Raw genomic sequence first — 23,060 nt, forward strand, 5'->3', positions numbered from 1 at the left:
CTATAAAACTGTAAGCAGGCTTCTTTGCTAATTAAAACTTCTTGGGGGTCTGGACGGTCAACATCTGCCTGAGAAGGTGTGCCGGTTTTACACCCAGATAACCGAGTGGCGGGGAGGCGATAAGTCGCAGCATTGGCGCTCGCCAAACACCTCATCACCTGAGCTGCTCGGACCTGGGAAGAGCACAAAACGCAGGCCCAACCGAGTCTGCGCCTCTGAGGACTACCCGAGTGCCTGAACCTGAGCGGCTTGGACCTGGGAGGTCAGCCCAGGGCCAGCCTCTGATTGTTCCCGGTGGAACAACCTAGAGCCCGAGCAGTGTGGGCAGGGAGGCTACACACGCCGTGAGCGGGGGCAGACCCAGTGTGGCTGAGGCACTGCAAGCGCACGCCAGTGTTATTTGTTTGCAGCATGCCTCCCTCCCTCCCCACAGCGCGACTGAACAAGTGAGCCTAAAAAAAAAAAAAAAAAAAGTGTCCTCCACCATCCCCTTTGTGTCAGGGCGGAAACCAGACACTGAAGAGACCAGCAAACAGAAGAAGCTATAACAGAGGGAAACGCCTTGGAAGCTACAGGCCATAGATTAAAACCCTGTGGTTACTACGGACTAGATAGGTAGGGGTCTATAGATCTTGAGAAATATAAGTCGGACCAAGGAACTAGCCAAAAATGAACTGAACCCACAATACTCACAACAAAACCAGAGAAAGACCTAGATATATTTTTACTATTTTTACGATGAATCTCTCTTTTTTTTTTTTTTAATTTTTAAAAGAAAAAAATTTTAAGTCCTCTATTGTCCTTTAATTTTGACTTTTATAACCTATTACTTGGCCAAAAAAAAAAAAAAGACCCTATTTTTTTTTCTTCTTCAGCAAACTTCATATATATATTTTATAATTTTTTGACCATGTTTTGTTTTTTTTTCTTTTTCTTCAACATTGTATTTTTGAAATTCCAAACTCTACTCTAGATTTTTAATTTTAGCCTTTTGGTATATGTTATCAATTTTGTACCTATAGTTTTTTTTTTTAATTTCTGTGACTTTTTTTTTTTTCCTCTGTTTCTTTCTCTTCTTCTTTTATATAACATCCTATATCTGCAATTCCAAACTCTACTCAAGATTTTTAACTTATGCTTTTTGGTATTTGATATCAATTTTGTACCTGTATTTTCTTTATAATTTTTGCGACATTGTTTTTGTTTTTTTTTACATTGTATTTTTGAAATTCCAAACTCTACTCTAGATTTTTAATTTTTGCTTTTTGGTATTAGTTATCAATTTTGTACCTGTAGTTTCTTTATAATTTTCGTGACCTTGTTTATTTTTCTTTGTTCGTTTTTTCTCTCTTTCTTTTCCTTCTTCTTTTCATTAACATCGTATTTTTGAAACTCCAAACTCTACTCTAGATTTTTAATTTTTGCTTTTATGTATTTGTTACCAATTTTGTACCTTTAAGAACCCAATCTTCAGGACCCATTTTTCACTAGGGAACGAGATTACTGGCTTGACTGCTCTCTCTCCCTTTGGACTCTCCATTTTCTCCACCAGGTCGCCTGTATCTCCTCCCTAACCCCTCTCTACTCTACCCAATTCTGTGAATTTCTGTGTGTCTCAGATGGTGGAGAACACTTAGGGAACTGATTACTGGCTGGATCTGTCTCCCTCCTTTTCATTTCCCCCTTTTATCCTTCTGGCCACCTGTCTCCTGCCTCCTTCTTCTCTTCTCTGTATAACTCCGTGAACATCTCTGAGCAGTCCAGTTGTGGAGTGCACATAAGGAAGTGACTACTGGCTAGCCCACTCTCTCCACTATTGATTCCACCTCATCTCATTTGGGTCACCTCTAACTCCCTCCTCCCTCTTCTCTTCTCCATGTAACGCTGTGAACCTCTCTGAGTGACCCTCACAGTAGAGAAACTTTTCATCTTTAACGTAGATGTTTTATCAATGGTGCTGTATAGAAGGAGAAGTTTTGAAACTACTGTAAAAATAAGACCGATAACTGGAAGTAGGAGGCTTAAGTCCAAACCCTGACTCCAGGGAACTCCTGACTCCAAGGAACGTTAACTGACAGGAGCTCATCAAACGCCTCCATACCTACACTGAAACCAAGCACCACACAAGGGCCAACAAGTTCCAGGGCAAGACATACCAAGCAAATTCTCCAGCAACAAAGGAACACAGCCCTGAGCTTCAAGATACAGGCTGCCCAAAGTCACCCCAAAACCATAGACATCTCATAACTCATTACTGGACATTTCATTACACTCCAGAGAGAAGAAATACAGCTCCATCCACCAGAACATCGACACAAGCTTCCCTAACCAGGAAACCTTGACAAGCCACCTGTACAAACCCACACACAGTGAGGAAACGCCACAATAAATAGAACTCCACGAACTGCCAGAATACAGAAAGGACACCCCAAACTCAGCAATTTAAACAAGATGAAGAGACAGAGGAATACCCAGCAGATAAAGGAACAGGATAAATGCTCACCAAACCAAACAAAAGAGGAAGAGATAGGGAATCTACCTGATAAAGAATTCCGAATAATGATAGTGAAATTGATCCAAAATCTTGAAATTAAAATGGAATCACAGATAAATAGCCTGGAGGCAAGGATTGAGAAGATGCAAGAAAGGTTTAACAAGGACTTAGAAGAAATAAAAAAGAGTCAATATATAATGAATAATGCAATAAGTAAAATTAAAAACACTCTGGAGGCAACAAATAGTAGAATAACAGAGGCAGAAGATAGGATTAGTGAATTAGAAGATAGAATGGTAGAAATAAATGAATCAGAGAGGATAAAAGAAAAATGAATTAAAAGAAATGAGGACAATCTCAGAGACCTCCAGGACAATATTAAACGCTACAACATTCGAATCATAGGGGTCCCAGAAGAAGAAGACAAAAAGAAAGACCATGAGAAAATACTTGAGGAGATAATACTTGAAAACTTCCCTAAAACGGGGAAGGAAATAATCACCCAAGTCCAAGAAACCCAGAGAGTCCCAAACAGGATAAACCCAAGGCGAAACACCCCAAGACACATATTAATCAAATTAACAAAGATCAAACACAAAGAACAAATATTAAAAGCAGCAAGGGAAAAACAACAAATAACACACAAGGGAATACCCATAAGGATAACAGCTGATCTTTCAATAGAAACTCTTCAAGCCAGGAGGGAATGGCAAGACATACTTAAAATGATGAAAGAAAATAATCTACAGCCCAGATTATTGTACCCAGCAAGGATCTCATTCAAGTATGAAGGAGAAATCAAAAGCTTTTCAGACAAGCAAAAGCTGAGAGAATTCTGCACCACCAAACCAGCTCTCCAACAAATACTAAAGGATATTCTCTAGACAGGAAACACAAAAATGGTGTATAAATTCGAACCCAAAACAATAAAGTAAATGGCAATGGGATCATACTTATCAGTAATTACCTTAAACGTAAATGGGTTGAATGCCCCAACCAAAAGACAAAGACTGGCTGAATGGATACAAAAACAAGACCCCTACATATGTTGTCTACAAGAGACCCACCTCAAAACAGGGGACACATATGACTGAAAGTGAAGGGCTGGAAAAAGATTTTCCATGCAAATAGGGACCAAAAGAAAGCAGGAGTAGCAATACTCATATCAGATAAAATAGACTTTAAAACAAAGGCTGTGAAAAGAGACAAAGAAGATCACTACATAATGATCAAAGGATCAATCCAAGAAGAAGATATAACAATTATAAATATATATCCACCCAACACGGGAGCACCGCAGTATGTAAGACAAATGCTAACAAGTATGAAAGGAGAAATTAACAATAACACAATAATAGTGGGAGACTTTAATACCCCACTCACACCTATGGATAGATCAACTGAACAAAAAATTAACAAGGGAACACAAACTTTAAACGATACAATAGACTAGTTAGACCTAATTGATATCTATAGGACATTTCATCCCAAAAAAATGAATTTCACCTTTTTCTCAAGCGCACATCGAACCTTCTCCAGGATAGATCACATCCTGGGCCATAAATCTAGCTTTGGTAAATTCAGAAAAATTGAAATCATTCCAAGCATCTTTTCTGACCACAATGCAGTAAGATTAGATCTCAATTACAGGAGAAAAACTATTTAAAAATTCCAACATATGGAGGCTGAACAACACGCTGCTGAATAACCAACAAATCACAGAAGAAATAAAAAAAGAAATCAAAATTTGCATAGAAACGAATGAAAATGAAAACACAACAACCCAAAACCTGTGGGACACAGTAAAAGCAGTCCTAAGGGGAAAGTTCATAGCAATAAAGGCACACCTCAAGAAACAAGAAAAAAGTCAAATAAATAACCTAACTCTACACCTAAAGCAACTAGAAAAGGAAGAAATGAAGAACCCCAGGGTTAGTAGAAGGAAAGAAATCTTAAAACTTAGAGCAGAAATAAATGCAAAAGAAACAAAAGAGATCATAGCAAAAATCAACAAAACCAAAAGCTGGTTTTTTGAAAGGATAAATAAAATTGACAAACCATTAGCCAGACTCATCAAGAAACAAAGGGAGAAAAATCAAATCAATAAAATTAGAAATGAAAATGGAGAGATCACAACAGACAACACAGAAATACAAAGGATCATAAGAGACTACTATCAACAATTATATGCCAATAAAATGGACAACGTGGAAGAAATGGACAAATTCTTAGAAAAGTACAACTTTCCAAAACTGGACCAGGAAGAAATAGAAAATCTTAACAGACCCATCACAAGCACGGAAATTGAAACTGTAATCAAAAATCTTCAAGCAAACAAAAGCCCGGGTCCAGACGGCTTCACAGCTGAATTCTACCAAAAATTTAGAGAAGAGCTAACACCTATCCTGCTCAAACTCTTCCAGAAAATTGCAGAGGATGGTAAACTCCCAAACTCATTCTATGAGGCCACCATCACCCTAATACCAAAACCTGACAAAGATCCCACAAAAAAAGAAAACTACAGGCCAATATCACTGACGAACATAGATGCAAAAATCCTTAACAAAATTTTAGCAATCAGAATCCAACAACACATTAAAAAGATCATACACCAGGACCAAGTGGGCTTTATCCCAGGGATGCAAGGATTCTTCAATATCTGCAAATCAATCAATGTAATACACCACATTAACAAACTGAAAAATAAAAACCATATGATTATCTCAATAGATGCAGAGAAAGCCTTTGACAAAATTCAACATCCATTTATGATAAAAACTCTCCAGAAAGCAGGAATAGAAGGAACATACTTCAACATAATAAAAGCTATATATGACAAACCCACAGCAAACATTATCCTCAATGGTGAAAAATTGAAAGCATTTCCTCTAAAGTCAGGAACAAGACAAGGGTGCCCACTTTCACCACTACTATTCAACATAGTTTTGGAAGTTTTGGCCACAGCAATCAGAGCAGAAAAAGAAATAAAAGGAATCCAAATTGGAAAAGAAGAAGTAAAGCTCTCACTATTTGCAGATGACATGATCCTCTACATAGAAAACCCTAACGACTCCACCAGAAAATTACTAGAACTAATCAATGACTATAGTAAAGTTGCAGGATATAAAATCAACACCCAGAAATCCCTTGCATTCCTATACACTAATAACGAGAAAACAGAAAAGAGAAATTAAGGAAACAATTCCATTCACCATTGCAACGGAAAGAATAAAATACTTAGGAATATATCTACCTAAAGAAACTAAAGACCTATATATAGAAAACTATAAAACACTGGTGAAAGAAATCAAAGAGGACACTAAAAGATGGAGAAATATACCATGTTCATGGATTGGAAGAATCAATATAGTGAAAATGAGTATACTACCCAAAGCAATTTATAGATTCAATGCAATCCCTATCAAGCTACCAATGGTATTCTTCACAGAGCTAGAACAAATAATTTCACAATTTGTATGGAAATACAAAAAACTTGAATAGCCAAAGCTATCTTGAGAAAGAAGAATAGAACTGGAGGAATCAACCTACCTGACTTCAGGCTCTACTACAAAGCCACAGTTATCAAGACAGTATGGTACTGGCACAAAGACAGAAATATAGATCAATGGAACAAAATAGAAAGCCCAGAGATAAATCCACGCACATATGGACACCTTATCTTTGACAAAGAAGGCAAGACTATACAATGTATTAAAGATAATCTCTTTAACAAGTGGTGCTGGGAACTCTGGTCAACCACTTGTAAAAGAATGAAACTAGAACACTTTCTAACACCATACACAAAAATAAACTCAAAATGGATTAAAGATCTAAATGTAAGACCAGAAACTATAAAACTCCTAGAGGAGAACACAGGCAAAACACTCTCTGACATACATCACAGCAGGATCCTCTATGACCCACCTCCCAGAATATTGGAAATAAAAGCAAAAATAAACAAATGGGACCTAATTAACCTTAAAAGCTTCTGCACATCAAAGGAAACTATTAGCAAGGTGAAAAGACAGCCTTCAGAATGGGAGAAGATAATAGCAAATGAAGCAACTGACAAACAACTAATCTTGAGAATATACAAGCAACTCCTACAGCTCAACTCCAGAAAAATAAATGACCCAATCAAAAAATGGGCCAAAGAACTAAATAGACATTTCTCCAAAGAAGACATACAGATGGCTAACAAACACATGAAAAGATGCTCAACACCACTCATTATCAGAGAAATGCAAATCAAAACCACTATGAGGTACCATTTCACACCAGTCAGAATGGCTGCGATCCAAAAGTCTACAAGTAATAAATGCTGGAGAGGGTGTGGAGAAAAGGGAACCCTCTTACACTGTTGGTGGGAATGCAAACTAGTACAGCCACTATGGAGAACAGTGTGGAGATTCCTTAAAAAACTGGAAATAGACCTGCCATACAACCCAGCAATCCCACTGCTGGGCATACACATTGAGGAAACCAGAAGGGAAAGAGACACGTGTACCCCAATGTTCATCACAGCACTGTTTATAATAGCCAGGACATGGAAGCAACCTAGATGTCCATCAGCAGATGAATGGATAAGAAAGCTATGGTACATATACACAATGGAGTATTACTCAGCCATTAAAAAGAATACATTTGAATCAGTTCTAATGAGGTGGATGAAACGGGAGCCTATTATACAGAGTGAAGTAAGCCAGAAAGAGAAACACCAATACAGTATACTAACGCATATATATGGAATTTAGAAAGATGGTAACAATAACCCTGTGTACGAGACAGCAAAAGAGACACTGATGTATAGAACAGTCTTATGGACTCTGTGAGAGAGGGAGAGGGTGGGAAGATTTGCAAGAATGGCATTGAAACATGTAAAATATCATGTATGAAACGAGTTGCCAGTCCAGGTTTGATGCACGATACTGGATGCTTGGGGCTGGTGCACTGGGACGACTCAGAGGGATGGTATGGGGAGGGAGGAGGGAGGAGGGTTCAGGATGGGGAACACATGTATACCTGTGGTGGATTCATTTTGACATTTGGCAAAACTAATACAATTATGTAAAGTTTAAAAATAAAATAAAATTAAAAAAAAAACAAAAAGAAAAAAAAAAGAAAAGATAATAAGAAATGAAAACAACTCTATATCCATTATGGGGAGAGATAATCTGGCACCTTTAGTTAAAAACAGCAGTACACCAAACACCCTATCATATCTAATAAAAAAGAATAAAAGTCAGATATTGTGATATAAAATTTTATGTTCCTACTCTTCTCTTCTAAGATGACCAGGATTTAAACTGTTATAATTTTAGAATATCTGCAGATTTAAATTTTACGCTAACATTGGATCCTAAATGTTAAAGTTTGATATGAACATATTCATAAATAGCCAAAAAATTTTACACAGTGTATAATGATTGACAAATAGAGGCCTATTCACACAGATGAAGATACACTTGTTTTAATGAAAGTAGTTTTCCTAAGTGAATAAAATTTAGTTATGACAATAGCATCCTTGTAAGAAAGTTTGACTTCTCCTATGAAGTTTCCCTGGAGGCTCAGATGGTAAAGAATCTGCCTGCAATGCGGGAGACCTGGGTTTGATCTCTGGGTTGGGAAGATCCCCTGGAGAAGGGAATGGCTACCCACTCCAATATTCTTGCCTAGAGAATTCCATGGACAGAGGAGCCTGACAGGCTACAGTCCATGGGGTTGCAAAGAGTCAGACATGACTGAGCCACTTTCACTATGAAGTTAAAGATGTTTAAGCAATATAGTAAAGATTCAGGAACTTTGTAATTAACTGTAATTAAATTATTTGGAAATATTACTATAAATTCTGCACTCTTGCTGCGAAGTTGCTTCAGTTGTGTCCGACTCTGTGCAACCCCATAGACGGCAGCCCACCAGGCTCCCCCGTCCCTGGGATTCTCCAGGCAAGAACACTGGAGTGGGTTGCCATTTCCTTCTCCAATGCATGAAAGGGAAAAGTGAAAGGGAAGTCGCTCAGTCGTGTCTGACTCTTCGCGACCCCATGGACTGCAGCCCACCAGGCTCCTCCGCCCATGGGATTCTCCAGGCAAGAGTACTGGAGTGGGGTGCCATTGCCTTCTCCACTCTTAGTCTTTGTATTAGTAAAATATACTTCTCCCATTCAGTTATTTAAAAGTATTTTAGTATATAGCCTTTGGTCTTTATTTTCTCTTGAGATGTTACATAATTACTTCTCAAATTCTTAAAAAAATAAATCACTGCTTTGTCTATTAATTTTTCCTGATTTTTTTGTTTGTTAATCTCAAAAGTTCTTTTGACTTTTAATATTCTTTTGGGTGAAAGCAATTACAAAGATAAATAATCAGAAGCCTAGAGATCTACAAGTGTAGCAAGGACAGGAGTAATACTTAACTACCTAAATATTTCATTCTGCCTTTCTATATTACTTTAGTGTAAATCTTTCAATACCTAGCTTAATTATCTGTAAGAGGTATTCATTTTTTAGCTTCGACATAGTTTAGCTTCGACATAGTTTAAGTATGTGCTCTTTAGTAAGTCCCCTATTTTGTGAACACTGCCACAGTATAGAACTTTCCCCCTTAAAACGCAGTAAAATAGAACTGAAAACCTTGTGATCTCTGTAGACTGCATATACACTATGACATATGGGACAATACTGTGTTGAGATGTGGGTTCTAGGTGGCTGGAGAGACTCATCCTATCTGTGTCTTATCCCTAAAGCTCTAGCTATGCAGCATCCATAATTTAAATTTGAGTCTTGGTAAAAAAATAACTACATTATGAATAATCAGGGTACCTTTTGAATAGCTGACATTATAAATTTTAAGTTCATGAATGCTAAGGGTCAACTTTCATACTAAATATAGAGGATGAATCTGGTTGAGATACAAAGAAAAAGAGATTTTTTTTTTTTATATCACTTTCCAGATTCTTTAAAAGTTTGATCAGATTAATTTCCGCCTTGATATTGTTGTTTAGTCACTTAGATATGTCTAACTCTGTGACCCCATGGACTGTAGCCCACCAGGCTCTTCTGTCCATGGGATTCCCCAGGCAAGAATACTGGAGTGGGTAGCCATCCCCTTCTCCAGAGGATCTTCCAAGCCCAGGGATTAGAACCTGGGTCTCCAGCATTGCAGGCAGATTCTTTACCATCTGAGCCACCAGGGAAGTTTAGAAAGTCACAACATACAAAACAGCCAATTGAATCACATCTCAAGGTAATGTCATGTCAAGATTGATGTTATATGATCAAAAGCAAGCAAGCAAGCAAATGAACAAAAACTAATAGAGCATACCACATGGAGGAATAAGAAAAAGGAGGAAACTTCCTTCCCATGAATTCTGTCAAAAATGTATAAAAGGTCTTCCAGGAATTTTTGAAAGCTTAGTTTCTTTTCTTCGTGGTGGGAAGAATCAGGCTCATCTCTACTTAAACTGACAGCAGTATTTTTAAAAAGGACCAGAGGTATGAGTTAAGACAAGAGTCTATGGCTGACTTTAAACAAAATACTCTTGGAAAACAAAATTAGGAATTATAAATGCAAAAGAAGAAAGGTTAGTATAGTACTTCAAAATGTAAGATACTCCGACTTCGATCTACTCATATTCAAGAAGAACTAATGTTTTTTCCATATTTGCTAAAGATCAATGGTAATTATAATCATATTAACGTGAAAAACCATTAACATCATTTCTTTGAATTCTCATCTTAAAAGGCTCATCTATTCTAAAATTGGGGCTTCCCAGGTGGAGCGAGTGGTAAAGAACCTGACTGCCACTGCAGGAGACATAAGAGATGCAGGTTTGATGTTTGGGCCCAGAAGATCCCCTGGAGAAGGGCATGGCAACCTACTCCAATATTCTTGCCTAGAGAATTCCATGGACAAGAAGAGCCTGGAGGGCTACCGTCCATGGGGTTGCAGAGTCAGACATGACTGAAACGATGTAGCGCACACATTTTATAATTATTTTCAATTTTGTGTTGTTTGACATAATTTAAACAAGTCTCGCCTAAAAAAGCAAGGGCATATAAAAACAGCCCCTAAAATTACTCTCCAAGCAGATATCAACATGAAGTAACTAACAATTTTTATTTATTTGAAGAAAGATAGAAGAACTATGGCTATGATCCTGTATTTTACAACTGATAATGATAATAATGATGGAAATTGCTTTATTATTTTGTCATTGTTTGTAAAATTGCCCTTTTTTACCTCAAAGACTTCAATGATTCAATATTTACTGTATCTTAAATGAGTGCTAGATATAAAGGCAGACTGTATGGATATTTCTATATTTTTCCCAATTTAGGGTAATATCCAGATGATATCAAATAGTTTCAATCTATAATGCTTAAAACTCATGTAGAGAGATAATCAATAATTAAGGAATAATAAAATGTATTACTTACCTTTCCAGAAACAATTTTTTCATAAATCTGAATTGGTTGGTCTGCAAAGAATGGGGGGTAGCCAGCCGCCATTTCATAGATTAACACTCCTAATGCCCACCAATCCACTGCCTTATTGTAGCCCTAAGATAAACCATACCAAATGGCAATCATTACTTAATTCACTCAGAGGAGAATGAAGTCAATTTATTTCAAAATGATCTTCAAGCATATGAAATTTTTAAAAAGGCAGTTGCTGAGCAGTTATTCAGGATAAAATAAAAAAGAAAATATATTCCAGATATTGAAACTGAATATTAAGAAATACTATTAAATCTTCTTCCTAAAATCATTAAGAGTATTAGAGACAATAAAATATGCCCTGTTTAATTGGAATAATTTAGTTTTTGTTCAACAATAGGAAGGGAATTGGATGAAACTACCTCTTAAAGCCTAATCTATTGTGTAATATTATGAATCAGATTTTCTAGAGAATACTTAAGAAAGGTTAAAAGTTTTGAAATGAGAGTAGATATTGTACTTCATGATAAATGCTAAAGTTGACTTCAAAATATATTGGTGGGTTTAGGAGGGTGAATATATTAGGGATATTCCCATCAGATCTTATTAAAACTAAAAGCTTAATGTGGAAACTAATGAATGTAAATATTTAAGTAAACTTTATCCATCCACTGTTTTTGTTTCTCATCTCTAAAAGGTATACGGGAAAGATACCTAATTCATGGAGTTTTATGGGGACTACATCAAGTGAAAGGAAATAATTAATATAAAAGTGTGTTATAAACCAAATGTACAATTCTAAGGTTATTCTTAATTGGGTTTTTCTTTTCATGTTAAACTTACTAAAATGAAGATCTAGAAGTATTGATAAGAAAATAAAAAAATTAATATGTTTATATAAAGTTTGATAAACCATAATCAGTGTCAATTGGCACAAAAGATTATGGGGGGAAAAAAATACAACTTTAGCATGGATAGAAATGAGCTGAGTTCTTGCCAGATCTTTTGCTCTACCCACTTAATTACCTTCACCACCCCCACTATTCCAACTTTTCATTAAAACTTTAGCTTTACATTTAATTTTATTTTCAAATTACTGGTTAAAATATGATATAGAGATTCTATTTTTCTTTTTATTTCCTGCTTCTATATGTTTTAAAGAGAGAGAGACTAGTAAAATAGGGATAACACTTTGTTTTGCTAATAGAAATGGGCATTAACTATGCTTTTCTTTAAATGCAACTCACTAATAATGTAATTACAATGTTTTTTGCTATAACAAAAGCATATACTGTTAAAATAGACCCTTTTAGCAAGTTCTGATTTCTATGTTTTAGATTGTGTGCTAATGTTTATAATAAGTATGCCAGATGCTTTTAATACCCTAAAGAAAATTAAATCAATAAGAAAAACTAAATTATAATAGATAGATGGGCAAAGGACATGAACTAAGGACTCATACATACACACAAAGCAATACCAAATTGTTATTAAGCATTAAAAAATCTAATAATCAAAGTCATGAGACTTAAAATAATTAGCTATCAGTTACTATCTATCAAATTACTAATGATCTTTTAAAACAAGAATACCCAATGCTGGAGAAAGTGTGGTGAAATAGATACTCCTTAAACACTGCTGAGAAGTGTAAAATGTTACAATTTTTTTGGAAAGTCCTTTGGCAATATGTATTGAAAACCTTAAAAATGTTTATATTCTCTGACCCTGTAATTTCACTTTTAGGAATCTATCTTAAAAATAATTTAAAATATAGAAAAAAGCTTTATGGACAAAGACATTTATCACAGTCTTTTACAAAAGAAAAAAAGGGAAACAAGTTGAATATTCAACAACAGAAGAATGATAAAATACAAAATGGTGCATTTTAAAACAAGCAATTAAATTACGTTTGCAGGATAATTATCACTTAAGTGAGAAAAGCTGAATACAAAATTGTACATTCACTGAAACATGCATAGAAAAATATATTGAAATGTTTTTTAAAAAGGCTACCTCTGGGTAGTAAGATTGACAGTTTTTTGATTCTTTCTTTATAGTTTTCTATATTTCCCAAATTTCAGACAATGAATATCTATTTCTCTACACACACACACATTTTTTCAAGTTTTGGTGCTTACAGTGGCTTCACATTATCTGTTAAATGCACTTAAAGAAAAGAAATGTTAGTGGCAATGACATTTAATTATAAAAGATTAAAAGTTATAGATGATTTAAATTATGAAATATAATGAAAGGCAAGCTGAAAGAATTCTCTTATTCTAACACTTCTGTAGCTAGCCAAATTTCAATTATTCAGAGGGTAGTTAATCAATGTATAAATATCAACACAGTCCTTTTCTCTTTCCTGGCTCCTGTCTGAGCCATTACTATCAGTTTCTCCTTTCTAGCTTTTACCACCAAGGGATGGAAGTAGAAAGGAAAATGAAAGTTAAACTACCCTTTTAGAAATGATTAAAAATTTCTCTTACCACATTTTCACTGTTTAGAAAAAGTAGCACTGTCTTCAATAAGATTATAACTGTCTTCAATAAGATTATAACTATTTAATTGCTATAATGTTTCTATTTTTAAACTAAAATTTTAAAAAGTAATTCACATACTTTTTTCCACTTAAGTGGTAAAATTGAAACAATGTGTTAGGGGAGTGTAATCTCCTCCATTCTGTCTCTTCTTAATAAAAATTTGAAGCAATGGACGTTAAAGCGCTCATTCTAACTACCTAACAAAAGGAAGAATAGACAACTAGTACATATATATCATCTTTAGTTTGCCTCTTGGTGTAACCCAGAGCAAGGACTCTCTGCCCTCCTGTTACTGGGAATAATTATGAAAAGGCTAAGCTTCTGGTTTCAAAACATGGATCTAAAGGCCATATTTATTTAAACTAATTCTCTCAGCTTTAGAGTTAAAATCAACAGCTTATGAGATTAGTGGTAGACTCTAAATAACTGATTTTTAGTAATTATGCACAAAGATTTAAATTCATATTTAGATTAAATAAACATGTAAAATTAGATAACTTTTTTTTAAAAATAAAAGTCCACAGTGATGCATGCCTTATATTTTTAATTCTTACATAATAATACTATAAATATACCTTGCTGAGAATTATTTCTGGAGCCAAATATTCTGGAGTGCCACATAATGTCCAAGTTCTGCCTTTAACTCTTTTGGCAAACCCAAAGTCTGTGACCTATAAAAGATAAAAAGCCTGTAAACATTTGTTATTTCATAATAAATATATTTACTGTACCTAAGTTGAAAGTTAAAAATCAGGGTTAAAATTAACACCTTGAAAAAAAATTAAGTCAATGTAATTGAGACATCCATTAAGGCCACTATTTACTGAATAAAGATTAAAGCAACACCAATGTGGAAAACCGTTCCCTGACTCAACAAAACAAATGAACCAAAAAGTTTCAATAAACATGAAGCAGTGCTAGAAGTGTTCCTGAAGTTCAACATTGTCTTCTGCCCTTAATTATATCATCAAAAGTTGCAAAGCATCATTGGGAGAATCTTAATAACTGTGTAAAAAGGAGTGCTCCTGATGCATTGAGAGTAGAAACGGAAAGGAAACACTGCCACCAGTCCAGTATTGGTAGCTGGGGCTCCTCTGATAACTGCACTGTAGAGTTAAAAAGCATAATCTCAGGACAAGCTGATGGGATTTAAATTATGCTCTACCTGTGTGACCTTGCAGTATCTTAGTTTCGTTAATCTTAAAATGAGAATAACAGTAGTATTTACATTTCATACTGTTATCAAAATTAAAAGAGGTGACACATGTGAAACACTTGGAACGATGCCTGGCACTAAATGAGTACTCACAAATTTGGCTATTGTGTGCACAGGCACACAACCTGTGCACAGCTCACAACGAAAGGAGATATAAACAGGTGCTATCTTTGATGGAACTTTTGGTCCTCTGTAATAGCAACAGAACTGTTAACTCAATTTAAGCTATTAGGAAGAACTGTCTCCCTCAAAGGAAAAAAATCCAATTTTGGTAGTTGTGGTTAAATATATATAACTTCTTACCTAGTATGTTCTCAAATAAATTACACATAATGTGTTCAAGTCATACCTGGATATAACCTTGGTGGTCAATTAAGAGATTTTCAGGTTTTAGATCTCTGTAGATGAGGTCTAGTGAATGGAGGTACTCGAATGTTAGCACTATCTGAGCTGCATAGAACCGTGCATGGGGTTCACTACGAAGAAACAAAACATTGATTTTTGGTAAAATGGGTTAACATATAGTAACTAGTAGATTACACAAAAAATAACATGAGGTAGAGGCATTTTGGGAGCAAAAGATACTTTTTTTCTTTTAAACATATGTAAAGAATCTTGTTAGTTTCCAAATATTTTTAAATCTATAAATCATCTTCAAATAATGCTTTTATATGCTTAGTGAGCAGCATATGTTGAAGAAAACTATAACTCTCAGATTGCCATTGTAATTTAAATTATTTTTGGCCATACTACAAGATACTAAGAATGAAAAGCACCAGTTAGATTGTCTATCAGGGCCATTGCTGTTGTTGATAAGCTCCATATACCTTTCCCATAAATTTCTAGTACTTAAAGAATTTCTGCTTTTATCTGCAGATTTAAGCCATTATACCCATGCTGTTACTATTACAAAAGGGATATATGCTCATTATAGAAAAAAAGCCATAAAATATTAATGAAGAATAAAGATACTAATAATCTCATTCAGAAACTAGATTCAATCCTGGTGTTTGAATTTCCAAATCTTTCACTATGCATGTTTCTACAAATATCTATACATAGGTATAATCTGTATATTTACATAAATACACACAATTCTGGATGCACAGATTAGATTAATTGATTTGTTGCTGCTTCTGTTGTTTAGTCACTCAGTCATGTCCAACTCTTTTGCAACTCCATGGACTATAGCCCACCAGGCTTCTCTGTCCATGGGGTTTTCCAGACATGAATACTGGCGTGGGTTGCCATTTCTCCCTCCAGGGGATCTCCCTGACCCAGGGATTGAACTGATGTGTGTGTGTGTGTGAAAGTTGCTCAGTCATGTGGCAACTCTTTGCGACCCCATGGACTATACTCCAGGCCAGAATACTGGAGTGGGTAGCCTTTCCTTTCTCTAGGGGATCTTCCCAACCCAGGGATCGAATAGGGGTCTCCTGAATTGCAGGTGGATTCTTTACCAACTGAGCTATCAGGGAAGTCTCCTGCATTGGCAGGTGAATTCTTAACCACTGAGCTGCCAGGGAAGCACAGATTAACTGACAGATTAGGGTAATCTTGATGCCACATTCTAAGTATTATTCCAAAAGGATGTACTGATTTTCCAGTTTGAGTTTCTGGTTCATCTTCATTTGAATTCTGCTCATCTTCCTAGTATATTGCAATGACTTTCAGATTTGTGTCCTCAATGAACAACCTTAACTATGAATAGAATTTCCCTCAAGATGGTTCATATGAGTTTGATTTGGTAGCACCAGAAATAGGAATTCTAAAAAAAGATTGTATATGCTGTTCCTTTTGCTTGTCACATACTACATTTCCAAGGTCCTAGCCTGATATATACCAAGTGCTCAGCAAATATTTGTTAAATTAATGAATGAATATGAGAAGAAAAACTTTTCTGTGGCACTATTTTATAATATCCCTCCATTTCCAGCCCTATCACAACACTGTAACAAGCTACAACACATGTCCTATGACAAGAAATGAGAATACTGTAAAGGAGCCTGGAAGAATCACCCTGGTCAGTGAAACATTTATCCCCAATTCTGGAAACGATTGACCTAGGAAGCCCTTCCTATTTTATTTATATGCCTGTTTGTATAAGATGTACTTTTATCTTATATTTATCATCATAAACATAAGATGCACTCAGCATTTTGTATTTATGTCCACATTAATATTTGATTGGAGGTACATAAACATTACACAGACTTTTAATCAAATTGTTGAAAGGTAAGAGCAAAATATTCTATAAGGATAGTTTAATGCTGTAGCAGCTTTAAGTCTAGACAGCTACTATCTAAGTAGAGAATCGTAACAACTCCATTGATTCTGATTAATGCTACGCTCAACAGTAATTCAGTCTTCTTGTTGTCTCAAAGTTTCTAAGGCTGGAGTTAACAACCTTTCAAGTGTATAAATAATGTGTGAAAGGTTAGAAAGATAGTGTCTCTGTGCGAATTATGCTAACCACTTGCCTTCCTATTTATCAAGTGTTAAAGAAAGAAGAGTGTGGGGAGTTGTAAAGAAAGGGTAGTCACAGAAAATGGATAAACTATTTTTTGAAGACAGGCTTAGGTATGGTAATTCAGTGTTAAACTTGTAATTATCATAGGCAATTCTGGACTGCCTGGACAAGGAGTGTAAGACAGGACAACAGGGAGTTAAAACAAAAATCATTAAATAGAAGTTACTCTGCATTAGCTCAGTGCTTGACACATATTGGATGCCCTATACATTAGGTTAATAAATGAATTGTGGTTTAGGCCTCAGGAAACTAAAATAAGTCTCATATTGGCCTATTATGAATATAATCTCATGCTAATCTCAATTCATTTTTATAATATGAATTGAATTATCATCTTCAGTCATCTGAATTCATACTGATGTTTTAATTATATCAATATATAGTATATTGAGTGAAGTTGAACTTGCTCTTGGTTTTAGCCTAATTCTAAAAGTGATTATTAATGAATAGTAGGAGTTTACAAAGTATTATGCACAGGTAAAGCTAATAGAATCTAAAAACTATTTTAATAGCTGTGTGACCTTATTAGCAATAACTTAATGTTACTGCTTTAAAAAAAATTATATACATATGTTTAAAACTGATACATATGTTTAAAACATACATATGTTTATGTACATACATATGTTTGTTACATATTTATACATATAGATATGTGTAAGTTACATACATGTGTTTAAAACTCAACATAGCAACATTAGGAGAATAAATTTGTGCAAAATGAACTTTCATAATTTTACCACCATGATACTATGATTATCTTTTCTATATATTTATTAATATATTTCTTACTTGTCTTCATACTTACATAAGCCTTTTCCTCAGAGATATATTATTAATATTTATTCACTAAATATTAGTTTAAATTCAATTAATTTTTACAGTATCTGGAAATTCTTCAAATAATGGGCCCTCATGATACCTACTAATGCTAGAATATTTACACTGCTATAATGGTGTTTTTAGTTAACTTTTAAAACTCAGTAATGTTTGTATAGCTAAAATATTACTAATTTAAATGAAATAAATTTTTAGCATTGACAAAAACTTATTTGGTTTAAAACAAACACACAGCATATAAGTATTTGAGAAGCATAAAGTATTAGTTACCTGAACCTTCCAATTCTTCTTAGATGTGAAAACATTTCACCACCAGGAACATATTCCATAACCATGTATAAATTAGAATTATCCTATTAACAAGTAAAAAGAATAAATAAATCAAAACTATGAAACTTAGATTATTTCTCATGAAAATATTTTAAGATGACACCATGTACAATTAGAAAAAGACAAATTAAAAATCTGATAGATTACTAACATCAGGAAATAGAGAATAAATGGAACATGCTCTCACTTTTGTACACTGGGGCACTTATTTTTTTCCCTGGTACTCTTGCCACAGATTGGTCTGGGATTTTTCCTGCTCTTACAGGAAATACTTAACTCTTGAACAATTAAACACTGGGGTAATGACTTAATGCTATAGTGTAAGCAAAAGTTTAAAAATAATTTGAAAAATAATATTTACATTTTATGCACTAAATAAGGTCAGAGAGATTAATAATTTTGAACATCATTCTAAATACACAGGTCTTCACTTGATTTAACGAATAAAAGAGGACAAAGGAGAAAGGTTAAAATGTTCCATATTAATCCACTGGTAGAGAGATGCCAAGTATCATCCCAAATAGCTGAAAAGCTGCCAACTTAAAGAATAAATCTTTTGCAACTTTATAAAGTGCTTGAGCAGAGGGCCAAAGACTATTTTGCTTCAAATAAATGAACAGGCTAGAACACAAATTACAAGTAAAAGAAGATGGTGAGACTGCAGCAGAAAAGGTTTAAGAGGAGAAGCTATGTGGGTGTATCCATTTGTATGAGTGTAAGATATGCTTAATAAGATGTCACTATGAATTTTAATAAACTGAAATACTTGATCTTATAATACCATTTCATGAAAAATTACACATTATCTTTAACAATTTCCTTAAGAACAATAAAAACCTTTTCAAATGTCAGCTAAATTTTTAAGCACAACAGGACTTACATAAAATCTAAATATATTACTTTTTTGTTTATCCATATTTTCCAGCTTTATCATATAGATTAGAATCCTACTATAGTTTCATATTTTAAAAAATGTGAAGTTGAAAATATTTTATTTTGATAGAAGTAAAATTTACCTTAAAAGCATATTCCAGTCGAACAAGAAAAGGAAAATTCACTGCCTGTAATATTCTTTTCTCATTCAAAGTATGCTCTATTTGCTTCAGTTTAACAACCTGTAATTGAGAGGAAAAGATATATTTAATGTATTTGAACAAAATTTAAAAGTTTCTATAATTTAAAAAATTAATTAATTTATTTTAATTGGAGATTAATTACAATATTGTGGTGGTTTTGCCATACATTGACATTAATACAGGTCTGGGACAACTCAGAAGGATGGGGTGGGGAGGGAGGTGGGAGGGGGTTTCAGGAAAGTTGCTATAATTTAAAAGAAGAAAGTTTTCCATATAATAATGAACTTGCAGAAGCAGGATTGCCAATTTAAATACAGATAATAAGAATAATAACTACCAATGAGAATTATCAGACTCAAATGAAATACCTAACAGAGATTTAAAATTTAGTCTTCAGAATGTCAAATATAATTTTCAGTTAAGAAGCAAGAGCTATGAAGAAAGAGGTTCATAATAAATTACCTAAAAAGTTAATATATGACAATACTTGGGTCTTAATGACTTATTGGCCACTAAAAGAACAGGTACAAATAACTGTAATAAGTAGGTATTGATTTTAAATCTTGAGAAGATAAGCAAGAAAATTAAAGATGAAGGAAAAGTCAATGATTTTTAAAAAGTGGGTAAAAATGAACATCTGTTAATATCATTATATCTGAATAAATACAAGAACAAATTCTAAAACTTCAATTTGCATAGCCACAAACTATTGACAAAAATGACTGTCTTTATAACAAATAGGTCATTTAGGATTGTTCAATTGATCAATTCCACTGGATAGTCTAATCAATCAGGTCCACAGCAGGGAAAGCAACTTATCTTGACCTCATGAAGACTGTTATTTTATACCAAAAGAGGTTCTATTCTGAACTGAACATTAATACGAAAGGTAATTAAAGGGCTTCCCTGGTGGTCCAGTGGTTAAGAATCTGCCTTGCAATGCAGGAGACACACTGATCCCTGGTCCAGGAAGACTGCACATGCCTTGGAGCAACTAATCGCATGCCCCACAACTCTAGAGCCTGTGTTCCGAAATGAGAAGTCATGGCAATGGGAAGCCCGTGCATCACAACTAGACAATAGGCCCCAAATTCTACAACTAGAGAAAGCCCGACTGCAGCAGCAAAGACCTAGCACAGCCAAAAACAAAAAATAAAAAATTCTTTAAAATCTTTGTATAAAAAAAGGTAATCAAAGACACTGTCCATTATTAGGATATAAAATTACAGTATAAAAATAATGCTGAGTAAAGAATAGTTGACTGAGAGTCAGAAGACCTGTATTTTAGTCTAGACCTTCTATTCAACCAGCTTTGTGACATTGGAAATACTGCAACTCACTATTTTTTCCTACCTGAAAATATGAAGTGGCTGAATCACTATTAGTCCATACTTATTACAATAAATTATATAACATTAGCTGGAGAATTATTGTTGCTTTGTGTTTACTTTTTATTCATGGACTGATTTTATTTTTTTTTAAAGCAGTTTCAGGTTCACAGCAGAATCAAACATAAAGTACAAGATTTCCCATATATCTTTTGCCCCCACACATGCCTCGCCTCCCCTATTATCAACATTCTTCACCAGAGTGGACATTTGCTACAATCAATGAACCTATACTGACCCATTATTATCTCCATTAATTTGATCAGGGTTCACTCTTGGTGTTGTACATTCTATGGGTTTGAACAAATGTGTAATGACATGTACCCACCATTATAATATACAGAGTAGTTTCACTGGTTTTGATATCAGGGTGATGGTGGCCTCATTCAAAGAAGTCACAAGCATTCCCTCCTCTGCAATTTTTTGGAATAGTGTGAGAAGGATGGATGAAAACTCTTATTTGAATATTTGGTAGAATTCATCTGTGAGGACATTTGGACCTGAACTTTTGTTTGTTGGAAGTTTTTTTTTTTTTTTTTTTTTTTTTACTGATTCATTACTGGTAATTGGTATGTTCATATTTTCTATTTCTTCCTATTTCAAGCTTGAGAGAGTGTACTTTTCTAGGAAATATCCATTTCTTATAGTTTGCCCATTTTATTAGCATCGTAATCTCTTGTGATACTCTGTATTTCTGTGGTGTCAGTTGTAACTTCTTTTTCATTTCTGATTTTATTTGAGTCCTCTCTCTTTTTTACTTGATGAGTCTGGTTAAAAGTTCTTATTAATTTTATTTATCTTTTAAAGAACCAGTTCTTGGTTTCAGTAATTTTCAGTAATCTTTTCTACCGTGGTTTTTTTTTTTTTTTTTAGTCTCTATTTCATTTATTTCTGTTCTGATCTTTATGAATTCTTTTCCTTCTACTAAGTCTGGGATTTGTTTATTTTTCTTTTTCTAGTTCCTTTAGGTGTAAGATTAGGTTGTCTGAAATTTTTTTCTTGTTTCCTGAGGCAGGCTTGTATCACTGTAAACCTCCTTCTTAGAAATGCTTCTGCTGTGTCCCACAGATTCTGGATCATTGTGTTTCATTTTCATTGTTTCCAGGTATTTTCTCATTTCCACTTTGATTTCTTCAGTGACCCAGTGGTTGTTTAGTAGCACACTGTTTAGCTTCCATGTTGTTTGTGTTTTTTGCACTTTTTTTGTAGTTGATTTCTGATTTCATATAATTGTAGGCAGAAAAGGTGCTTGATATGATTTCAACATTCTTATATTTATTAAGATTTGTTTTGTAGCCTAGCATTAATCTATCCTTGGAGAAGGCAATGGCACCCCACTCCAGTACTCTTGCCTGGAAAATCCCATGGGCGGAGGAGCCTGGTAGGCTGCAGTCCATGGGGTCACTAAGAGTCAGACACGACTGAGTGACTTCACTTTCACTTTTCACTTTCATGCATTGGAGAAGGAAATGGCAACCCACTCCAGTGTTCTTGCCTGGAGAATCCCAGGGACGGGGGAGCCTGGTGGGCTGCCATCTATGGGGTCGCACAGAGTTGGACACAACTAAAGTGACTTAGCAGCAGCAGCAGCATTAATCTATCCTGGAGAATTTCCATGTGCGCTTGAAAAGAATGTGTATTCTGCTACTTTGGAGTGGAATTTTTTGTATATAGGTATTAAATTCATCTAGTATAATGTATCAGTTCACACCAGTGTTTCTTTATTGATTTTGTCTCACTCCAATTGAGTGATATAAGTGAGATATTAAAGTCCCCTACTATTAATATGTTACAATCAATTTCTTCCTTTATGTTTGTTAATATTGGCTATAAGTATTTGGCTGCTCCTATGGTTCTTCAGTCACTCAGCTGTGTCTGTCTCTTTGCAACCCCATGGACTGCGGCTCCTCTGTCCAAGGGATTTCCCAGGCAAGAATATTGGAGTGGGTTGCCATTTTCTTCTCCACTCCCATGGTAGGTGCATATACATTTATAATTGTCATTACTTCTTCTTGGATTAACCCCCTTTGTAATTCCCTCTTTGCCTCTTATTATAGTCATTGTTTTATACTCTATTTTGTTTTAATATAAATATTCCTATTCCAGTTTTCTTTTCATTTCCATTTGCATAGCATATTTTTTTTTTTACCATCTTTTCACTTACAGTCTGTGTGTGTCTTTTAGATTTGTAGTGAGTCTCTTGTAG

At 34.6% G+C, this 23,060-nt stretch overlaps 1 protein-coding gene across 8 annotated transcripts in view; it reads right to left on the reverse strand.

Moving 5' to 3' along the window:
- PRKACB (protein kinase cAMP-activated catalytic subunit beta) overlaps positions 1-23,060 on the reverse strand; it is a 148,700-nt gene that overhangs the window by 25,923 nt on the left and 99,717 nt on the right. For all 8 annotated transcript variants that reach the window (XM_044944780.2, XM_025288385.3, XM_044944785.2 and 5 more), the window contains 5 exons: positions 19,407-19,505; positions 18,331-18,413; positions 15,040-15,166; positions 14,050-14,145; positions 10,932-11,054 (listed from right to left, as the gene is read on the reverse strand). In XM_044944780.2, the coding sequence (XP_044800715.1) occupies positions 10,932-11,054; positions 14,050-14,145; positions 15,040-15,166; positions 18,331-18,413; positions 19,407-19,505 (528 nt within the window). The remainder of the gene's footprint in view (positions 1-10,931; positions 11,055-14,049; positions 14,146-15,039; positions 15,167-18,330; positions 18,414-19,406; positions 19,506-23,060) is intronic.

This window comes from Bubalus bubalis, chromosome 6, assembly GCF_019923935.1.
Source record: "Bubalus bubalis isolate 160015118507 breed Murrah chromosome 6, NDDB_SH_1, whole genome shotgun sequence".
NCBI lineage: Eukaryota > Metazoa > Chordata > Mammalia > Artiodactyla > Bovidae > Bubalus > Bubalus bubalis.